Source organism: Schistocerca serialis, chromosome 5, assembly GCF_023864345.2.
Source record: "Schistocerca serialis cubense isolate TAMUIC-IGC-003099 chromosome 5, iqSchSeri2.2, whole genome shotgun sequence".
Lineage (NCBI taxonomy): Eukaryota > Metazoa > Arthropoda > Insecta > Orthoptera > Acrididae > Schistocerca > Schistocerca serialis.
Genome location: NC_064642.1, coordinates 311,659,481 through 311,682,300, shown reverse-complemented (window position 1 = coordinate 311,682,300; position 22,820 = coordinate 311,659,481). Strand labels below are relative to the sequence as shown.

General features: G+C 37.7%; 1 protein-coding gene across 1 annotated transcript in view; it reads right to left on the bottom strand.

Annotated features, from left to right (window-relative positions):
• Nucleotides 1-22,820, bottom strand: part of LOC126482393 (staphylococcal nuclease domain-containing protein 1) — a 111,888-nt gene that overhangs the window by 53,535 nt on the left and 35,533 nt on the right. Inside the window, exon 10 of the mRNA XM_050106507.1 lies at nucleotides 8,875-9,058. Coding sequence (XP_049962464.1) covers nucleotides 8,875-9,058 — 184 coding nt within the window. The remainder of the gene's footprint in view (nucleotides 1-8,874; nucleotides 9,059-22,820) is intronic.

Below are 22,820 nucleotides of genomic sequence, written 5' to 3'. Positions count from 1 at the left end.
TCTTATCTGGAATGAAAGTCATTAAAGGACTGAATAAACACATAATGCAAAAAGTTCATGCCCATTATTAATTCCTATATTTTAGTGATATTCATAAAATATTTGCTTCATGTTACTTCAATTTTCTTCTCTAGATTACTTCAATTGCAAAATGCGTCCGTAACAACTTGACAATCCATTATACATTCCAGTTTGACACATGAAATGAATAAATTGCTAATGATAATCACCTACTGCGTATCCATCGCTCTTCAACTATCAAGGTTTCCACTGTATGACTACATGTCTATGTTGCAACTCTAATTATTCACACACCTGCCAATGATGTGTACATGTATGAAGTTACACTGACATCTGATCACGTCTCCTGGCTGATTCACTTTTTTTGTGATGCAGTTTATGTCTAACCACAGTCTGTTGGTAAGATGTAACGAGGTGGTATCCATGTGGCACATACTTTTACTTTCCTATTGTTGATCTTGCTCTCAGAACCATTACTCAAATTTATTCCCTGTAACTGAGTTCCCTGACCACATCCATGCCTTGCTACATGCAACTGGAATTTCCTTCTGGGATACAATTAGGAGACCATGAATTTACCCAGCATCCATGACCTCTCGTTTTCATCATTTAAAGCCATAGGTTACACATGTAAAATTTAGTAGGTTTTAGCAGTTGTCTACTCTTTCAATTCGGATTCTAAAGTCATGTAATGGTAGTCTGGGTCCACTGCCTCACCCACCGAAAGGTAACTTGCTGAAGTCCATCTTTCGTGTTGTTGTTGCTGCTGCTGCTGAGGTTTTCATTTGTAACACTGGGATAGTGTCAGCTCTAAACCAAGTGGAAATTGGTTCCTGCTACACTGTTGCTCACAAACTTCAGCCTACTAAAATGTTAAATGGGCTCTGGCATTATTTTGGACTTGCCAGGCAGGTATTACTACAGTTGATGACATGACTGGCCACCCTGGGACTGTGTCAATAGCGTATGTTGAAAACATCCATCATTCTTATCAAAGGTGTCGCTTATGCAAATTATTTATTGCTTTAAGTTAACATCTTGACTCTGTCCTCTTCCAGTAGCCCACATCCTACACCCTATTACCGAACTTTTGTGATCAATGGCCCTTTATGACAATTTCAACATGCTGCGCATTGCTTGTCTATATCGATACATATACTGATACATATACTGATCCTAGTTTCTTCACATGTCTTCCCAACAGTCTTCGTATTTACAAAAGACAGGACTTCGTTTTTAATTAGGCTTCTTTTGAATAATCACTCTGCTGTGTACAGGAAAGCAACCCGAGCCTGTAACACCAACTTTCTCGTTCTCTGCTTATTCTCTTTAGGATAATCACGATTTTTGTAATACACTTACCAATTCTGACAAGTTGCTGTAAAACTCCTAACACTACAACTACAGCCTACTCAAACAGCAACATCTCTCTGTATGAAACTGAAACCAGTCTTGCCTTACAATGAAATGATTGTTACCATCAATTTTCCTGCAAAGTATGTTGGTCATTGAGAGTTCCAACATTACATGGAAAATGAAGTACCTCAGGAAAATAGCTGGCAGGTTGGGAAGGAAGGTCAGTTGTGGTCCCTTGCCCAAGGATATGGAGGAGGCTCTGCCAGCATCTGCTGAACATACTGAGTGCAACGGACTGCAAATCTCAACATTTGTTGGCACAAATAACACATCTGTAGTCAGAGGCCATGCTCCGTACCTATAGCTGAATTCACATGAGAAGATGAAGCACTGCTCACTATCTGTAGCATTTTACCCAGTATTGATAAAGGTCTTTTGATTTGGAGTCAAATGGAAGGCTAAAGCTAGAGGTTCAGACAGTGATCAGCATCTCGGATGAGGATTTCTTGAACTCTGCTATCATATAGTGACATAATCTGTATAATGTGCACACATGGTAGGCGTGTCTGCGGATCTAGTCCTGCATGTAGCCAGTGACAATTATCAAGGAGATTGTTAGTGGAACTGTCCAGGAGGCATCCAGCTAGCAGCCACCATGCAGTGGTGATCAGCCATACAGGGTCACCTTTGGGTCAAAGGCACACCATGATAATGGCAGACCTTCTCGAGCATCCATACATGGTGAAATATCACTATAAATTTATGCTGAAATAATTTGAAACCCGTAGAACTAACAGAAACAAACAAAGTCCATGCCGATTTGGGACACTGAAAACTGGCAGTACACCTCTGACTGTTCTGCCACAATCCATGCACACAATTGAATTTTTGTTTCTTAAATGTTCAAGTTGCTGAAAGTAAGACCTTTTCATGACTTTTTATGCTTTAGTAGTATTGATTAAAAAAGTTTAATGCACACTGTAATTCTATGAAGATTAATAACAGCTGCACAAAACCATATTCCATCCCGAGATGCTGGAGTTGGCGGTCATGTGTGCATGTCGTGTGCTTGCTTGTGTGTATGAATAGTGTGTGTTTCTCTTCTGCTGTTTAAGGGTGTGGCCGAAAATTTTATGGAAGGGTCTTAATTGTGCCTGTCTGCAACTTAATATGTCTTCTTTACATCAAGTAGCAATCTATCTTTTCCTACACTGAAAATATATGCCTGTAGGGCAAGAGCTACCAGAATATATGACAATCTGTGCTAACACTGTTAAAGATTCTAATGACTTCATTAACTATATACAACAATTAAACACATACAACAACATGTAATAGGGAGAGCCTAAAACAGGTTAAGTAATTTCAGATCATACCACTGCAACAGGTAATACCTGATTAGCTTTTTAAACCACAAAAACCAATTCATACAATAACAGGCAAAAAATGTAAACTATATTATCAAAAGTATCTTGATACCTATTAATGGGCATTTATGCAAGGTGTGCGTCTTTAGACTTTATGTCTGCCTGAACTCTGCTGGGAAGACTTTCAATAATATGTCTGGATGTGTGTGAAGAAATAAATGCAGCCCAGTCTTCCTTAAGAGCCGAAAGCAAAGAAGGTAGTGATGTCGGACTGGGGTCTGGAGTGAAGTTTGTGTTCTAACTCATCCCAAGTTGTTTCATTGGGTTCTGGCTGGGAATCTAGGCAGGGTGGGCCAGTCTGGTTCAGAACAGTTGCTGTCTGTAAACCAATGGCTTACATATGACACTTTATGATTGGGTACACTGTCATGTTGATATAAACAATCATCATCCCAAACTGTTCCTCTATTGTACACAGGCACAATGCTGTAAAATGTGTTCACATGCCTTTGCATTTTATTAATCACAATAAGAGGACCATACTCAAACCATGGAAAACAATATGCTTACCACAACACGACTTCATTCGTACTTCAATGCTGGCAGAATACTCGACAGGAGGTAATATTTTCCACGCATTCACAGAACCCAAACTCTTTCTTACAATTGCCACAGGATATAGAAAAATTCATCATTCCAAATCATTTGTGTTCAGTCACCCAGTGCCCAGTGGCATGACTCTTTACATCATCTCAAGTGCTGCTTAGCATGAGAAATAGTTTGTGTGGATTGTAAGGAGCTGCTTAGCCACTGTACCTAATTCGTTTTAGCTCCCTATGCTGTGCTAGTGGACTGCTGGCAGCACTTTGGAACTCAGGTGAGTGATTCCTCCTGCCAATTTCAAGTAATATTTTACAACCACCGCCTGAAGTGTTCAATAGTCCTCCTTTGTCAAGAACATAAAGTCTGCCTGGTCTTTGTTTGAATAGAAAATTTATATAAATGCTAAAGTCAGGATCTGACATTACCTCCATACTACAAAAAATACTGCAGTATTTTAAGGAAAGTCATTAAAATGTCCAGAAGTATGGAAGTCCTGAAAAATAAACAACAGAGATAATAAGATTAAAAGTATATGGGATTGTCAAACAGGAGAAAGGACAGCCAGCCAATGTACAGGATACTAATCAGTCACAAGTTCCACAAGTACTTTTAACAAACACTTTCTAAATGGAGGAGCAAAAAACGGGGTTCAATGGTTCAGTTGAAGAAGAAAGAGGATATATTAAAAATGTCATTCCATAAAACTTTATGCTACTAGAAGCAGTACCAACATCCTCCACTGAAAGTAACAGAATTCTAAAAAGCAGGAGCTCTCATATGCTGTTGACAGAATTTCAAACAGAATTCTGAAAAGTTGCTCTAACTTAATAAGGAATATCCTCAGTGATATTGGTAACGCATCAGTGGCATAGGGAATCTTCCAGGCAGCTTAAAACATATAATTTTACGCCTCTTCATTAAAACAGTGGGTGGCTAAACAGGCTTAAACAACAATCATCCAGTTTCCTTACTGACGTCTTTAGCCAAACAAAATATTTGAAAAAGTAATGTACTTAATAGCAGTCTCACACTTTAGTGGAAACAATTTACTTGGCTTATCACAGTTAGGATTCCAGAAGGGCTACTCAACTAAGAATGCGACTTTATAAATTCACTCATCAAATAGTACACACCTTAAATAATAAAATACCGGCAGTTGGTATTTTTTGTGCACTTTCAAAGGCTTTTGTGCAGATCATGTAACTATTAGAAAATTAGAAATAGGGTGGAACTGATGGTTTTATGCACAGCTTATTTGAATCGTACTTATGAAACAGAATGCAAAAAGTTGTGATGAATAATTCACTGTGGAAAAATCACAATGAGTCCTGCAGGGTTAATTTTGAGTCCAGTTCTGTTCCTGATATATATGAATGACATTCTACTTAACTTTCAACAAGCAGAATTTGTTACTTTTTGCAGATGATATTAGTGTTGCTACTGCAAAACCCATTATAGGGAAAGCAACTGAAGAGATTGTAAATAATATTTTCGAAACAATTAGAAATAATTATAATATAAAGAAAATTATATAAAAAATAATTATAAAGTAAATGGTATTTTCAGAAGAATTACGAAGTTGCTCTCAGAAAATGGACTCTCCCTAAATTGTGGAAAACACACACACACACACACACACACACACACACACATTCTGTACAACAAACAGAGTCATAACAACAACTTATGTATCACAATAAGCAGGAGTCAGAAAATAGGATAGAATACTTCAAATCTTTGAATATACATACTGATGAAAACTTGCACTGGAAGAAGCATATTACTGAGCGTCTCAAACAATGAAATTCATCTACTACTGCTCTTTATACAACTGCTTAGCGAAACGAATTAACCTTTTGCCATATTTAGCATTTTTTCCACTCAATAATGTATTGTGAAGTAATTTTTCTGGGGTAACTCACCACTCTCAAAGAAAGTACTGAGTGCACAAAAGTGAGCACTAAGAATAATATGTGGTGTTAACCCACAGATGTCACACAGGTACCTCTTTTATCTCTTTGAGGAGATAACTTTCACTATGCTGTCACAATACATACATTCACTCATGCAAATTGTGATTTGGGAACAAAGTGATGTCCAGTGTTTCCAGTTGTTAGTGCAGCCATAGGTACAGCACAAGCTTAAATTGTGAAAGGATGAGGAAGGAAATCATCTACGTCATTTTATCAAAGGAAGGTCATGGCATTTGCATGGAGCAATTTAGGGAAATTGCGGAGAACTGAAATCTGGATGGCCAGACAGGGATTTGGATCAGCATCATCCAAAATATGAGTCCAGTGTGCCACCTTGCTCTGTCACAGTTTTTAATTGCAGGCGAGCACTGTAGTTCAAACACTATAGCTTTTAGGCATTTTACATTACATTTTGGCAATCTGCAGGCTGTGCGCTGGAAGAGTGTTGTACGACAAGACTATATAAGGTCCAATGAGTGAGCAGACGAAGTAGTAAAAATACAGACAAGAAAATTTCGCATAAATGATGAAATGAAAAATAATGTGAAATCTGTAATTTTTAACAACAGTCACAAAATTTGGGGGTTTCCCTGTTCAATGTAAAAATTCTATAAAGCCGAGGGTGGCAAGTTGACTACTATTGGTGACTGATAAGTTAGTGAATAATGAAATTGGATTGACCTTTTTTCTCAAGGCTGAGAATTTTGTAAAATTTTAAAATGACATATGATTTCCCGTGTGGCTCTAGATGTGATATCAAAAGAAAATACTCTGTTTCCAACTACCTCCATTTCAGTAACAGTTCTTCACCCAATGTCATTTTCCGACACCTTCGCACAAACTGCTGTACAAAAAAATGCGTAATTTTGACAATCTTTAACAATCTGCATCAACCAACTACATATTTTCATTGTACAAAGGTGTCAAAACTGGCACTTTAGTTGTACAAACATGTAAATCAACATAATGCCTGACTACTTTTCAATTAATTAATTACAATTTTGTTACATAGAGTGTAGTATATGAATACTCTGTGTTAAAATAATTTTTGGAACTGAACTAAGGAATACAGGTTTTCATATTTCCACATAGCTAGTACATAATTATAACTTATAAATAACTTAATTATAGAAAGCAACTATGAAGTTCAAAGAAACTCAATCTTATCAGCAAAGACTTTACCTTTTAAAGTTGTGTATGGAAATGATTAATTCAAGATGGAACAGTTCCTTATTGATGTGGGGACCATGTATGGTGCAGTAAATGTCAATAAATTGCCACCTCATCCAATCACTATTTCAATAAATTTAAAGGAAACAGGTGACCGTCTGCTTAAAGCTTTTCTGAAGAGGTGAGGAATGTTTTTAGTGACAGAGGAGGGGCACCAACAGTCAATGAAGTGATTCACATTGTAAGATAAATGACAAGGAGTGACTACACAGTAACAGTCAAGGAGGACAGTATAACAAGAGTTGAGTTTTGGGCATCACAGTTTTCGGGGATGAGATTAAAGAAGTAGAGAAAATATTAAACAAGAAATTATTGGAGGAAATATTAAACAAGACATTACAGTGTTTCAATTTATTCAGCACTGTGCAAAACATGTTTCTTGGTGAAAGAGGTCCAAACACTGGAGCAGCACTTCGTCAATATAAGGGGCTCTCACACTCAGCGCACATACTCAATATTGTGCACGAATGCACAACTCTAAGACGTATCAATGATAAGGAGAATGATTTACAGTGATTAATAAGTTCTTGTCAAACTGTCAACTGTTGTTTTAAAAAAGATCTGGCCTTCAGAACCACCTGCAGAAATTGAGAGGAAATTTGGACACACAATGGGATACCAAAGTAGACATTTTTGAGTCAATTAAATTTCAGTGGTTTGAAGTTCTAGCAATTCTGTCAGAGATAAATTAAAAAAAATTAATTGATTCTGGTGACGAAATGTTTGATGACAATAAGCTTTCTGACACCATTTAAAAATTTTTACTGTTCCCAACAAGAACATTTAACTTCGAAGTCAGATTTGTAAAATATTATGAAACTACATAATAATGATCTGTGAAGTGCCTAACCAAACTTTTAACATGTGTGACAGTAATATTATTCTACAACAGGCTGTTTCAGATATGGACAGGGACAGTGGGGAGCATTGTCTCTTGTTGTGAACAATCAAATAGGGTGGCACAGCAGGGTCTTGTAATCTGTCTGCCGTAGTTTACACGATTGCTGACCTAACACTCTTAGCACTCGCATCAAAGTGTCTCTGAGCAGCTGCAGTGAGCACTCCATAGAGCTCCTGCTTTATGACACTCATTGCACCTTACTTGGTCCACAGAGCAATAAGGAACTCTACCACCTCACGTAATTAATCTCCACATGCAACTTCAAAAGGTAAAATAACTTTGCTGACAAGATTCATGAGTTTTTTTTTTTTTTTTTTTGCTACCTTCAAATACCTACATATATGAAACTCATGGATGCATATCTTGTAGATGTGGATAGCATTTATTGCATCCAAGCTGACTTCTACCTACTGAAGTGAACAGGAGTGCAGTCCTGACTTCATAGATACACTACAATGGTCATGCCCAAAGGTGGATAAGCCACACTTACCACAAATTGTACTACCAATCAAATGGCAAGTTCTTCAACAACAGTTTAACTAAAAGTTATTTTTCAGCATTACCTAGAATAAACTATAATTTCCAGTAGCAGTATCATATGCTGGAGAATTTTAGCCCTCCGTCCACCCACCTCTCTCCAGCATGCACTGCTCAAAGACAGCAGTTATTACCCAGATAGAGTATGTGTTGCACGCACAAAAGGATTTAACTTAGAGGTACCCCTTCCTACATTGATTTTGCAATGATAAATACTACAGCCACCTTTGAACTATTCTGTCTCAAGTGTTGGACACTTTTCAACAAGTACTGGAGTTTGCAAGATCACACAGCAACATAGGTAAATCAACTAAGTGCAGTTTGAATACTAACTGATTATCTCGTGATTCTTCACTGATATGCTTAAAAAATCATCATTTATATGTGGATTCAGCAAATACTTGTGAACATAAAAACTGACGTGTGTGCGCAGCTTGACTACTCCTGCGAAACATGGCTCCACACACTCATCTTTGGCGTTTTTGACCAGTTCAACAATGCCCATAATCTAAAGAGCTACAGATTATCAGGGTTTTCTATTCTGCAGTCCATGGTGGAAATGTAGTCTTTGAAAAAACACCAAACAATGTTTAAGTAAGATACACTGCTCTTACACAGCACTAAGTGTGAGAAGTCCTGCAAAGTCTCAAGATCAAATATGTCTCCACAGAAGAAAAATCATTCTGTTCACCAGGAGGGCATTAGGAATTTATCAGTTATATACCTGTAATATTTACACCCTTTCTTTTTCTTTTAATTTACAATCTGATGCTTCTGACACAAAAAATGGTTCTAACTTTTCAAAACACTTAGACTTATTAGAGACATGGGTTGTACAGCAGTGCATTTGAGAATTTAATGCTGGATGTAATATGCATGTACTCACCCCAGACACGTCTGCCACACGATGATTTGGTATATTTTTCTTAGAATGCAATCCATTGCCAGACTTCGCTGCCTTCATTTCTGCTGCCAGCAGTTCATCATAATGAGAAGATCGCTGGTCATCATCTTGGCGATACCTGACTACGGTGGCCAGACCTTTACTAACCATTGCCTCTGCAACATTCCTTAAAAATAAATAAATAAAATCAAACAACAGGCTCATATGAAAAGTCTTTTAGATAAACAGATGTGTCAAAGTATATCATTCCCATATCTTCCAATAAAGGACAGAACGAAGTCCCAATGACATGCTGAGCTCGTAATCGTAAGAACAAAATAATATGTTACTAATAAAACTGAAATAAAAACAAAACATTGTACCAAGTTACTGAATAAATGGCTCTTAAAATTAAACTAATTTTATTACTGTTACAATGTTTTCAGTACGAACAGGCAGAAATCAGGCTTCAAATGCACCTTATTCCAAAAAATGCTCAAACATCATATGGATTGCATTTTGCCCTCCCAAAAAATTTCCAATTCCAACAGCCTTGTCGCAGTGATAACACCGATTCCCACTAGATCACCGAAGTCAAGCGCTGTCGGGCTGGGCTAGCATTTGGATGGGTGACCATCCGGTCTGCCGAGTGCTGTTGGCAAAGAGGGTGCACTCAGCCCTTGTGAGGCAAACTGAGGAGTTACTTGACTGAATAGTAGCAGCTCTGGTCTCATAAACTGACATACAACTGGGAAAGCAGCATGCTGACCACAGGCCCCTCCTTGTCCACATCCAGTGACACCTGTGGGTTGAGGATGATACGGCAGCCGGTCGGTACTACTGGGCCTCCACGGGCTGTTCGGACAGTGCTTCGATTTAAATACATATATTTTTTTAAATTTCCAATAGCAGTATTTCAGGACAAAGATTCAACACCCTTTAATAATTTTTTTACAGAATTTTCTGCCAACAATTATTCCACTTTTAGTACTCATTTGCTGCACGATCTCACCTCCTTCCTCTACCTGACCATGATGTTCTTTTTAATCACAGTCAACTGCAGCTACTACAAAGAGGAAATAAGGCTGCCTACAGTTGGAAGTATATGTAAACAGTAACATGTGTAACTGTGTAAAATGGTATTCAGTAAGTCTGTAATAAAAAGAGTTCTCATACCCTGTCACTTTGTGTTTAATATAGGATGTATTATTATTATTACTTTGTTAAAATTTGACATACAAAACTACCTAGCAGCTCTTTAGTCACAATATACAACAAATACATAGTTTACAAAGAGTTACAGCACACACTTGTGCCATGCAACTGTTATTGGATGAAGACAGACTACACATAGTACAAGTCCACTCACCCCAACCCAGTTAACATGATGGGCAAAAGAAAACTGGTCCGGAAAATATTTACAGGACTGACATGAGATTGACCCTTGTTAATGAACAACATCCTTTTTATTCACTACAGACCATGTTTCATGGTAAGTTTTGCATTGGGGACTTTTATGGAGGTTTCACCAAACACTTCCAGCCAAACACTTGCACAAATGTTTTGCACAAATTTTCCACACACTGTGCTCTGCATACCACATATAACAATCAACACGTTTTATCGTGAGTGCCATTTTGTGTTGCATTTAACTGGTCACTAAACAAATTTACTCATCTCATTCAAACATTATGACACAACAAAGTACTCAGGACAGAGCATGTGGGAGATGTGCTTGTGCAGACAAGTGATGGCAACTTATTGGTGCATTGAACTCACAATTTCCAGCATTTTCTATGATGAGCACTTCTTTTCCTTAAGAAGCGTCAAGCGAGTCGCTCTTACAAATATTTTCTGTGCTATTTTTGTTATTCTGTATATTACTGACGTAATAGTGATAGGGCACTAACTGGAAAAATTAGAACCTGCTTCATGATCACAGTCCATCAGTTAATATCACAGATCTCAAAATTAAAATGTTGCTTCTGCGCAGGAAATTCTCATTTCACAAAATTCAACAGGTTTGAATTGTCAATATTGGAACAAGCTTCCTGAAAACTCACTGGAGGGCTCCAACAGGTTTGTTGGTTACAAAAGCAAAGTACATTTACCAGGAGCTACTCTACGAAGATTTTTAATGTTCATCTGTTCATCACAGTTCTTTGCCGGGACAGGATTCTGACCTGCGTTCAAAACAGACATCACGTCATATTTCTTTACATGCGCCTAGTGCCATCAGACGGAAATAATTTTCTTACTATGCAGTTCCCACCGGCTCCTCATGTTCACAATATCATATCAAAGATTTCCGATACAGGCCCAGTTATTTTCAATTTCAAAAATGAGTTCCAAAACATTTAACATGTCTGATATTCTTTCTGTTGAAGCTGCCAATACCTTATCTGGCTGCTTCTGCAGTGTCAAATTTAAGTCTGTTAGTGTAGTGGGTGAGACCATTGTTTCAAATTTCTGCACTGTCTGACCAAGTCCAACCTCACATTTCTTTTTCCTTTATTTTTTTCATGGAAGAATATTACACCAATATTTTTTTTGTGATTTGAAATTCATTGAAATTACTGTTAAGGAAATGAGCATTTCAACTATTATTAAAAATAGATTTTTATCATCACATATCTTATGACATTAACAGCAAATGTGTCAACAACAATTCACTGTACAGTGGAATCTTGCATGGCAAGTATAATTTCTCCCATAATCCTACTCATAGCATGAAACACTCATTAAGTGAAACAATTTATCCCATATAAATTAATGTAAAATACAATCGTGTGTTGCGTCCATATATTCAAAGAAAAGTAGACATAAAATATAATGTACTTTATTATTCATGATACATAACTAATTCTTTTTTAATTAAAAGCTATCTATAGTCATTTGTTTCTGCTGACACTTCAACACTTGGCAAAATTGCGACACTGTATTATTGTCAAATTTGTAGTGCATGTAGCCACTGCTTTATTGGGGTGATAATTTTCAGTGTACAATGCAACCGATTCCCACACTTTTAGCATTTCTCTTACTGTGACAGAAGACAGGTGCTTTGTTGTTACCACCTCCTCCTCCAAAGCACTCTTGACAACTTCCTGCAGTGAAATACTCCAACTCCATAAGTCTTCGGTGTTCATATTTTGGCTGTGATCTTCCACAAGCTCACCGATATCACTGTTATCTAGTTCTAGTCCCATGCTCTTGGCCAACGACACAATCCCACAGACTACAGGCTCCACAGGTACTGGAATCAAATGCCTCAGTCACATTTGACAACGCATTCTGGCCAAGGTTTCTTCCAAGCAGAAGTGAGAGTTCTCTTGGTAACCCCTTCCCACACCTTTTCGATCATCCTGACACAGGCAACAATGCTGAAGCGATATTTTCAAAACTCTCCCAGACAGATTGGTAGCTTCAGTCAACTCAAAACAATGCTAAAGGAGTGCTTTAGTTTAGAGCTTCTTAAAGTTAGAAACAATCTGCTGGCCCGCAGGCTGGAGTAACAGAGTGGATTTGGGAGGCAGAAATTGGATCTCAATGAACTGAAATTCTTCAGGGAGGTGGTCTTGTAGGCCTGAAGAATGAGCAGGAGCACTGTCCATAAGAAGCAAGATATGGAGTGGCAGATTCATTTCAAGCAAATATTTTTTTGCGAAGGACCAAACACCTCATTGCTCCAATCACAAAACAGATCACATGTCACCCAAGCCTTGTTGCTGGACCTCCACACCACATTTGCCACGCTCTTGTGGACTTTACCCTTCTAGAAGACTCGCAGAGTTTCTGAATGGTAAACAAGCAGTGGTTTAATTTTCAAATTGCTGGTTGCACTGGCACAGAATAGCAGTTACGGACGGTCTTTCATTGGCTTGTGACCAGGCAATGCATTCTCCTCTGCTGTAATAAAACTATGTTTCAGCATCTTTTTCCAGAACAGTCCTGTCCCGTCACAATTAAAAGCCTGTTGTGGCACTTAGAAGCTACAAGCATCTTGGAGTTGCTGATGAAAGTTATCTGCTGCCTTCACGTCGGAGCTAGCTGCTTCTCCATGTCTCTCAACGCTGTGGTTGCCAATTCTTCCCTTAAACATCTCAAACCACTCACGGCTTCCTTTAAACACTTTGGCCACTGAGGATCCTGGCATCTTCTTAACGAGGTTGACGAAAATCATTCACACCTTCTCACAAATTATGTTCTCGTTAATAGTGTCTTCTTGCAATTGCTTTTTATTTATCCACATAAGGAGCAATCTATCAGCATCATCCAGAATACAAAACCGTTGTTTAGATACTCCTGTTACTCCCTTTGAAGCATTTATGTCCTTAATCTTGTCCTTGTTCATGAGGATAGTACAAATAATTTATGTAGACTGAGTGCATGTGTGGGCTAAATCAGCAATGCTCACACCATTTTAGCATTTTTCAATGATTTTACTTCTCATTTCTAAGGTCATTTTCTTTCCTTTATGGTGGTCTGCTTGCAGCTTTATCTTTAGGGACATTTCTACAAAGGTTATTAAAATATGCAAATCAAAAAAAAAAAAAATTTGTGAACACAACTTTAGAAAAAAATGTCTGATCACAAACTGCACTGTGATGGTAGCAGAAACAGCACTAAACCTAGACTGCAGCAGTACTAAAGACGTTGTTCATATGCCACTGCCAACAATGAAAGGTTCATATGAACATTTCCCACACTGCACGCAAATGGCTAGATATGTCAAACACAATTGTCGTCACTTGTTATGCGAAATATCACTCATTAAGTGAGCCATTTTTTTTACAGTTTGTTTTGCCCATTATGCAAACTGTGTGTTATGGGAAGTGCTCATTAAGTGAGGGTCCACTGTATATGGAAATTGAAATATTAGAATTGTATTTTTTCATTTTCAGTTATTGTCCATACGATTATATAAGATTTCTAATGATAAAATCGTCTTTTTAATAAGAACTGAAATACTTATTTCTTTTGTCAATAATTTCATTGTATCTCATGACAAGGTACTGGTGTCACATACTTCAACAACAACAACAACAACAACACATAAAACACACACAATTTAAGATTGGATTTGAGCCCGGAGCACAAATGTATGAATCTATGCTATCAGGCATTACGCTACTGCATCACTAGGTTGCACACTGCTCAAACATACTGATAAAGTAGGCCAAAACTTTCATCATCACATTCTCAGAAACTACAGAGTGCAAGCACCTACGTCAAAATGTGTGTCCCTTTATTTTGACCTCCCTTTCACCCTGTAAAGTTCTATCTGTGTCAGAAGGTTACCTATGGTGGGAGCTCCCCTTGTGGGCTCACAAGAGTGGAAAGCTTTCGGAAAGTCACCTGTGTGATACACTCTTCACAAGGCTTGTTGCTGACTTTACTAGTTTCACTTACAAAATGACTAGACATGGCACTGTTGTTTCTAATTGCTCATATTTCTTCTTCTTTCATCCAGTCTGTGGCAGACTCTAATACTTTTGCAGTTAATGTGTCAAAGGCGGCGACATACGGAATATAGTATGCTTTAGCTATATTAATAGCAAAAACCCATTTCACCTTAATTGCTTGCTGGAACACACGCCACTTGTTCAACAATATAGGAGCAAAAATAGTTACTGAATGTTTCACGAGTAAAACTTTTAAAGCTGACAAGAAAAATTGACACACATAATATATAGCTAAGTTTGGTGTGAATCTCCTACTATATCTAGTTTTCAAATTAAAATAATTTTTAATGCAACGTCAACTCAAGTATTTGAACTTCACTGACTTCATAAACCAGGTGCAAAGACAGACATAAGCCACAACTCCACACAGTGCTGCAGCTATAGGATCGAGAGTGGCATGTTGCGGTCAAATGCCAAAAAGTATAATTTATTTGAGGCTGAAAGGGGAGAGGGCTCTCTTGAAAACAATTTCGATCACTAGCTTCATTTTGTACATATAAATATATAACCTAAAATGCACTGAATATAAACTTGCCAGTGACCACATTTTTCACCATAGATTTCTCTATATATGTTTTTGTAATTACTTAATTTTGAAATATTAAAATGACTAAGTATTATCAAAAAGAGAGCAAGTTCATTATCAAACTGCCATACCAGACTATAAAGTGTAAAGGAATTAATTTTTTTATAGATAGTTTCTTTAAAATTGAATGAGAAAAACTGTGTTGCAGAGAACATATGCAAAACCTAAAACAGTGGCTTAATTTTTTTTAATGCCAAAAGGGTCTCCCCCCTCCCCTTCGTACATTACATTCTGCACAGAAATTAGAGTTGTCTTAGATTTAAAAATCTAGTCAATTGCCGTGCTTCATTTCTGACTGTATCACTATTAGCCATAAGAATAATATGAATATAAACATGACATGATACGATATGTATATTCTTCCGTGTTTGCTGTTGTCTCACTCTAGTTTCGTAGTTTATTCGGCAGACAGGATTTAAATGAGATAGCAGCAAACACGAAAGAATACACGGCAAAATGTTTATATTCGTATTATTCTTATGGTAAAGAGAATACTGCATGTGATTCACAATTCATAAAAGTTCCTATTTGCAACCATCTCTTCTCACATGTAGGAAAAAATTCAGAACGTAGAGTTGGCCATATTGACAAACATCCCAAACAGTCTTGCCAGTCGGATTTTCGTAGTACATTGAAATGCTGCCACATTCGAAGATGAACAATACGGAATTTGTATTTACTTCATTGGATAATGTATGAAAAAAGCATGCCTGTGTAGCGCTACATATATTCGACGGCAGAAGTTAGTTGTGGCAGCACCTACCAACATTTTTCAGAACTTCCGCTTACTTTGCACTCAATTCTAAGCCGCAGGCGGTTTTTTGGATTACAAAAACCGGAAGAAAGGTGCGGCTTAGATTCGAGTAAATACGGTAAGCCCACACCCACCACAATAGTACAAGTTTATATGCCAACTAACTCTGCTGATGAGGAGGAGATTATGGAAATGTATGACAAGATAAAAGAAATTATTCAGACAGTGAAGGGAGATGAAAATTTAATAGTCGTGGGGGACTGGATTTGGTAGTATGAAAAAGAAGAGAAGCAAAAGTACCAGGTGAATATGGACTGGGGGAAAGGAATGAAAGAGGAAGCCACCTGGAAGAATTCTGCACAGAGCATACTTTAACCATCGCTAACACTTGGTTTAAGAATCATGAACAAAGGCTGTATACATGGGAGAGACCTGAAGACACTGGAAGGTTTCAGATTGATTATATAATGGTACGACAAAGTTTCTGGAACCGGTTTTAAATTTTAAGACATTTCCAGGGGCAGATGTGGACTCTGATCACAGCCTATTGGTTATGAACTGCAGATTAAAACAGAACAAACTACAAAAAGGCAGGATTTTAAGGAGATGGGACCTGGATAAACTGAAAGAATCAGAGACAGCTGAGAGTTTCAAAGGGAGCATCAGGTAACAACTGACAAGAACAGGGGAAAGGAATACAGTGAAGAGGAATGGGTAGCTTTGAGAGATGAAATAGTGAAGGCAGCAGAGGATCAAGTACATAAAAAGTCGAGGGCTAATAGAAATCTTTTGGTAACACAAGAAATACTGAATGTAATCGATGAAAGGAGAAAACATAAAAAACGCTATATATCAAGCAGGCGAAAGGGAATACAAATGTCTAAAAAATGAGATTGAGAGAAAGTACAAAATGGCTAAGCAGGAAAGGGTAGAGGACAAGTGTAAGGGTGTAGAAGCATATTATCACTAGGGGTAAGGTACATGCTGCCTACAGGAAAATTAGAGAGATCTTTGGAGGAAAGAGAACCAGCTGCATGAATATCATGAGCTCAAATGGAAAACCAGTACTAAGCAAACAAGGGAAAGCAGAAATGTGGAACAAGTATAGAGAGGGTCTATACAAGGGAAATGTATTTGAGGGCAATATTATGGAAATGGAAGAAAACATAGATGAAGATGAGAAAGGAGATATGATACTGCATGAAGAATTTGCCAAAGTGCTGAAACACTTAAGTCGAAACAAGGCCCTGAGAGAAGACAATATTCCATTAGAGTTACTGGTAGACTTGGGAGAACCAGCCATGACGAAACTCTTCCACCTGGTGAGCAAGATGTATGACGCAGGTGAAATACCCACAGACTTCAAGAAGAATATAATAATCCCAATTCCAAAGAAAGCAGGTGGTGACAAATGTGAAAATTAAAAAGAAAGTCATGGTTGGAAAATACTAACACAAATCCTTCAGGGAAGAATGGAAAAACTGATAGAAGGCAATCTCGGGGAAGATCAGTTTGGCTTCAGGAGAAATGTAGGAACACAAGAGACAATACTGACACGACTTATCTAAGAAGATAAGTTAAGGAAAGGCAAACCTACGTTTATAGCATTTGTAGTCGACTTGGAGAAAGCTGTTGACAATTTTGATTGTAATACTCTATTTGAAATTCTAAAGGTAGCAGGGAAAATACAGGTAGCAAAAGGCTATTTACAATTTGTACAGAAACCAAATGGCAGTTATAAGAATTGAGGGGCATGAAAGGGAAGCAGTGATTGAGAAGGGTGTTACACAGGTTTGTAGACTATCCCCAATGTTATTCACTCTGTATATTGAGCAAGCAGTAAAGGAAAAATTTGGAGCAGGAATTAAAATCATGGAGAAGAAATAAAAACTTTGAGGTTTGCTGATGACATTGTAATTCTGTTAGAGACAGAAAAATGCTTTGAAGAGCAGTTAAACGCAATGGACAGTGGCTTGAAAAGAGAATAAAGCAAAATGAGGATAATGGAATTTAGTCTAATTATATCTGGTGATGCAGAGAGAATTAGGTTAGGAAACAAGACACTTAATGTGGTAGACAAGTTTTGCTGTTTGGGAAACAAAATAACTGATGACGGCTGAAGCAGGGAGGATATAAAATGTAGATTGGCAACAGCAAGCAAAGCATTTCTGAAGAAAAGAAATCTGTTAACACTGAGTATAGATTTCAGGGTGAAGAAGTCCTTTCTGAAAGTATTTGTATGGAATGTATCCTTGTATGAAAGGACGATAAATAGTTTGGACAAGAAGAGAATAGAATCTTTTGAAATGTTGTGCTACAGAAGAATGCTCAAGATTAGATGGGCAGATCACATAACTAATGAGAAGGTAATGAGTAGGACTGGGGAGAAGAGAAATATGTGGTGTGACCTGACAAGATGAAGGGATTGGTTGGTAGGACGCATTCTGAGGGATCAAGGGATCACCAATTTGGTACTGGAGGGAAGCATGTGAGGTACAAATCATAGAGGGAGGTCAAGAGATAAATACAGTAAGCAGATTCAAAAGGATGTAGGTTGCAGTAGTTACTCAGAGATGAAGACTCTTGCGCAGGATAAAGTAGCATGGAGAGCTGCATCAAACCAGTTTGGACTGAAAACCACAACAACAACAACAACAACAACAACAGCAACATGCGAAAAGTACAAGTTTTACTGAAAAATTAACTACAGACATGAATTTAGCTATTATTCATCTACATAAAACATTACTTAAATTGATTAAGGCCAGAGAACTTTCATAATGTGAAAGAGACACAGTGCCACATTATTCCTATTGGTATTGAGTCGTGTGCATGACATGTCACTGCCATGTATCTGCTACGCTGTGCGTCATGTCACTTGTCACATTACTTCGGTGGGCCAGTCTTCTTCTTAATCTTCCTAGAAGGGAAGTGGTCTGGACGTATCAGGCAGGCTCAAGGCTGAGTGACCTCTCAAGGACAACCAGTGTTTCCAACATCCACTGCAGAGAAACTTAAAAGTCCTTATTGGAAGCAGCATCTTACAGTAGCTTTTTAAGTGGGGGCATGAAATGGCCAATGAATATGCCTACAGTCAGCTCAATTCAGACTTACTGGAGAGCTTAAATGTAAAATAATTTTGTGGAGCAGCCTGGAGCTCACACAATTGAGCAGTCAGTCAGCAGCCCCCACGAAATGTTGATGGAGGGTGGTGTTTTTATTGCATTTATCTGAAGCCTGGAATGGGTGCTTCTTCATGATAAACCAAGTTACTCATTGCAGTGTTGAAGATTGACAAGAAGAGATTCCTACACATGCAATCAAATTTTTGAAACCACCAACAGAGTAACGTAGGGTTGGGTCCCCAGGAACTACACACTGTGTCATTCACTCAAGTGAGCCCATGTTTGCAAGTAATTGACAATAACCTGTAGTGCTTCTCTACAGCCTTAACAATAGCATTAAATTACAGAGGAGCACCATGGCATATCAGTTAAGTTATCTGACTGGGAAAATAAAGTTAGAGTTTGAGCACTGCTGGGTGCTTAGGGTTTTTTATGGATTTGACTAATCTTTTTTCAATTAATATGTATAATTTTTTTAAAAGTTTCTAATCATTTGCTGCATCATTTTAATTGTCATTAACTATCTTACGTGTTCTCATTTCCATCCATTCTTTTTTCGTTTGGAATCTGTCCATGTGATTTCAATTATTTTTATGCTTCTACGTAAATTTCATTTCTGTCTTTTCATTATGTCAGTGTACAAATTATTGCAAATGTTACTTCTGTTACTCATTTTCCTTGAACTGAATTTAGTTTTATTTGTTAACCTTACTTTGTTTATATCATTTAACTAAATAAAAATAATGGTCAAAATCATTTTGTAAATGGCAGTACCTCTTGGGACTTGACCCAAAACCTTCACCATGCCTGCTGAATAAATTAACCCTTCTGCTAGAGTAATGTACTGAGATCCTGATGTTATTTTTAAGGCTCCAGAGGATCATAAGAAATTCTGAAATTCCTTTTAATCAATTAGGGGCCTTCAGATTGAATGGCACGGTGTTATGCTTGGGGCCATAAACTACACAATTGTGTACGTGGTTTCAAAAAGTTGATACCACCACTGGTGACCTGTCCTTGTGATAGTATAATCCATATGGTGTCCCTGGACAAAGTAGTGGAATTTTGTTTAGGTACTGTCCTGTTTTCCTCTATAAGTTGTAATGTAACTAAATTATCATGCACACTGCTCCCCCCCCCCCCCCCCAAGTTGCGTAAAGATACGTAACAATATTTGAGGAGGTTAGTTGGTACTCACCATATAGCAGAGATGCTGAGTCGCAGATAGGCACAACAAAAATACAGTCAGAAAATGAACTTCCAGCCCAAAAAAAAAACCTTCGTCAGAGATAGAATGTAAACAAACACACACACACACACACACACACACACACACACACACACACACACACAGCAGTCTATGGCTGCTGAGGCCACTTCAGCCAGAGACTTCAGTCATGTGAATGCAAGTTGCATTTTTGTGCATGCGCCGTGTGCATGTGTGCGTGGGTGGATGCGGGGCCACGTGCGTGCACATTCTGTCTCCGATGAAGGTCCTGTTGGCCGAAAGCTCATTTTCTGATAGTCCTTTTGCTGTGCCTATCTGTGACTCAGCAGCTCTGCTATATGGTGAGTAGCAACTATCCTTTACATAATATTGTTACATTCCATCCTGGATTTTCCATTGATCAAGATATATATTTCTTTTAAATTTTCATTAAAGAGTTTATACATGTTATTATTTTAGGAAATCATTACAAAGTGTATTTTTTTTGTCTCACACGGAACAAGTGCGGATCTGAGCAACACAGAAGTGTATATTTCACTACGAGTGGACAATTGCTGTGATGGTCAGAGTGACAACGGTAACCAATGACCAGTGATCATGAGAAAAAACCACTGCTTTGTTCAAAGACTCTGGGCCAGTTTTAACCAAAAAACAAAAAGATTATACCCTTCGTATTTAGCTTTGGAAATGTTTACTCTGTATGCTATACTTCATAACAAAAGGTCGTCTGTTAGACCATAAAGTTGTGCATATGAGAAACTTCTAATAATTGTGATGTTAGATTACTTTGAAGAGAGAAAATATTTTGTTGGTGGAGTGTTAATATAAACCACACTCATCTGAAAAGTTTATCTGAAAAACAGTTATCCTATCTTAATCAAAGCTTTAAGGAAGGTTTCATGAACTGAAAAGTCTCACATGATTACAAGAAATGAAGCTGTCAACAATTACATCGTTATATTATCAGATTTGACTTACACAAGAATTACTAACTTTTGAGACATTAAAAGATTGCTTAACTAAAAGATAAAGCTATAAATAAAAATGTGAATTTCACCAACATTTAGTGAAAGGAAATTTCTGTATTTTACGATATTCTGTTTTCTAGTCATTTGTTGTATCTTTAGTTGATATTGCAATTAAAACAATCAATATATTCTGATGCTATCTTACATCATCCAAAGGCAAAAATGATCTGAATACTAACTATAAAACATTCCCAAAAAGAACTTGCATACGAAATGAAATTGTACTGATATACAACATCTCAATAAACACATTTTCAAAAGAATTGTGTGTTTATGGTGCGGCTGCCCATAGTTGTATAAATGGAAGCATATCATGGCATACTGTTGTGGATTAATGAAAATGGACTTTCCAGCAAAAAACAGAAACCCAAGAGCAGCATGCAGAGCCCTTAGCTAATTGGAGGTGGGCTGGATAAAAATGACAGACTTGGCTAGTACTAATTCATGCCAATAAATTTCATTTGTTCGCGTGCAAATTTGAGAGATACTTTTTAGTGTCTTTCTACAATGAGGTTTAACTGGATTCCAGTACTGTTTTGATTACTGATGATAGTTGCTAGTGACCAGGTGGATACGGTGTATGAACTGCTAGCAGTTTACACTTTCCACATCAATGATTGGGTAGCTACATCTTCCTGAAAGTAATTTGATTTTTACACGGCTTTATTTGCTGAAACTGGAGCAGTGAGAAGTTTAACTTTGTGTGATGGGTGACAGTGAGAGTTGCCTACCCCAATTTAAACTGATTTTACATGTGTAGCAAAGAATATATTTAATACAGGTTCACCAATAAATGTTGCCATTTTATCTATGTAGTAGTAAATAATCTAGTTTTTCACATTTAATAAAGACTGGACACAGCTGCAATTTTAACATCACTTTATACGCCTTGCCGTGATTTGAAGTCATCACTAGAGATCTAAATCACTGTTACGATACAGCAACAACTACACTTAATCTGTCAACTGAATGTAAGTTCTATGGCTTTATGCACCTGTCTATAGCACAATGTTTAGTATGAAGTGTCAACTGTGTTGTGTATGTTTCCTTTAGTGGTATTTTTATTAGTGGAAATTTTAAGGTAAGGCTAAGATGATTGAGGGTAACCAGGGAGATTCATTACAGCAGATTCTGCATTCTATAATGTTGCAAAATGCTCAAATGGAGAACAGATTAAAGCAGGGAAAGAAGAAAAGGGAAAACAGGAAAATGAAGAAGAAAACAACAGATAGAAAGGAAAGGGAGGAGAAAAAGCAAGAAAGAAATACTGCAGGCGATATAAAATTGTCAGGCTCTATTTACCCAATTTGTAGGAGGAGGGAAAAAAGCAGATTTTGAAAGGTAGCCAAGAAAATAGAAAAAGGGGAAAGGACAGCAGCGAACCTCAAGCACGAAATGAAATCCCAAGGAAAGGGTAAGGCACCTAATCAAAGAGGGACCTTGCTTATTGCTGGCAAGTTCTCTACCATCTGAGCTACCAAAGCACAACTCACGACCCGTCCCCACAACTTCAATTCCGCTCGTACCTCGATTCCTACCATCCCAACCTTCACAGCTCTCCTGCGAGGTCCCAAGTTTGAGCCTTGGTCCGCCACACAATTTTAATGTACCAGGAAGTTTCAATTAAGACTATGTTCGGAAGCAAGCTGCTGGCCTTTTCAATCTGATAACTTCTCAAGAACTGAGCATTCACACCTGGTAGCAGTTCACAGTGAGTTCAATAATTTGTATGACAGGACTTAATGGGATGGACGGTTCATAATCTG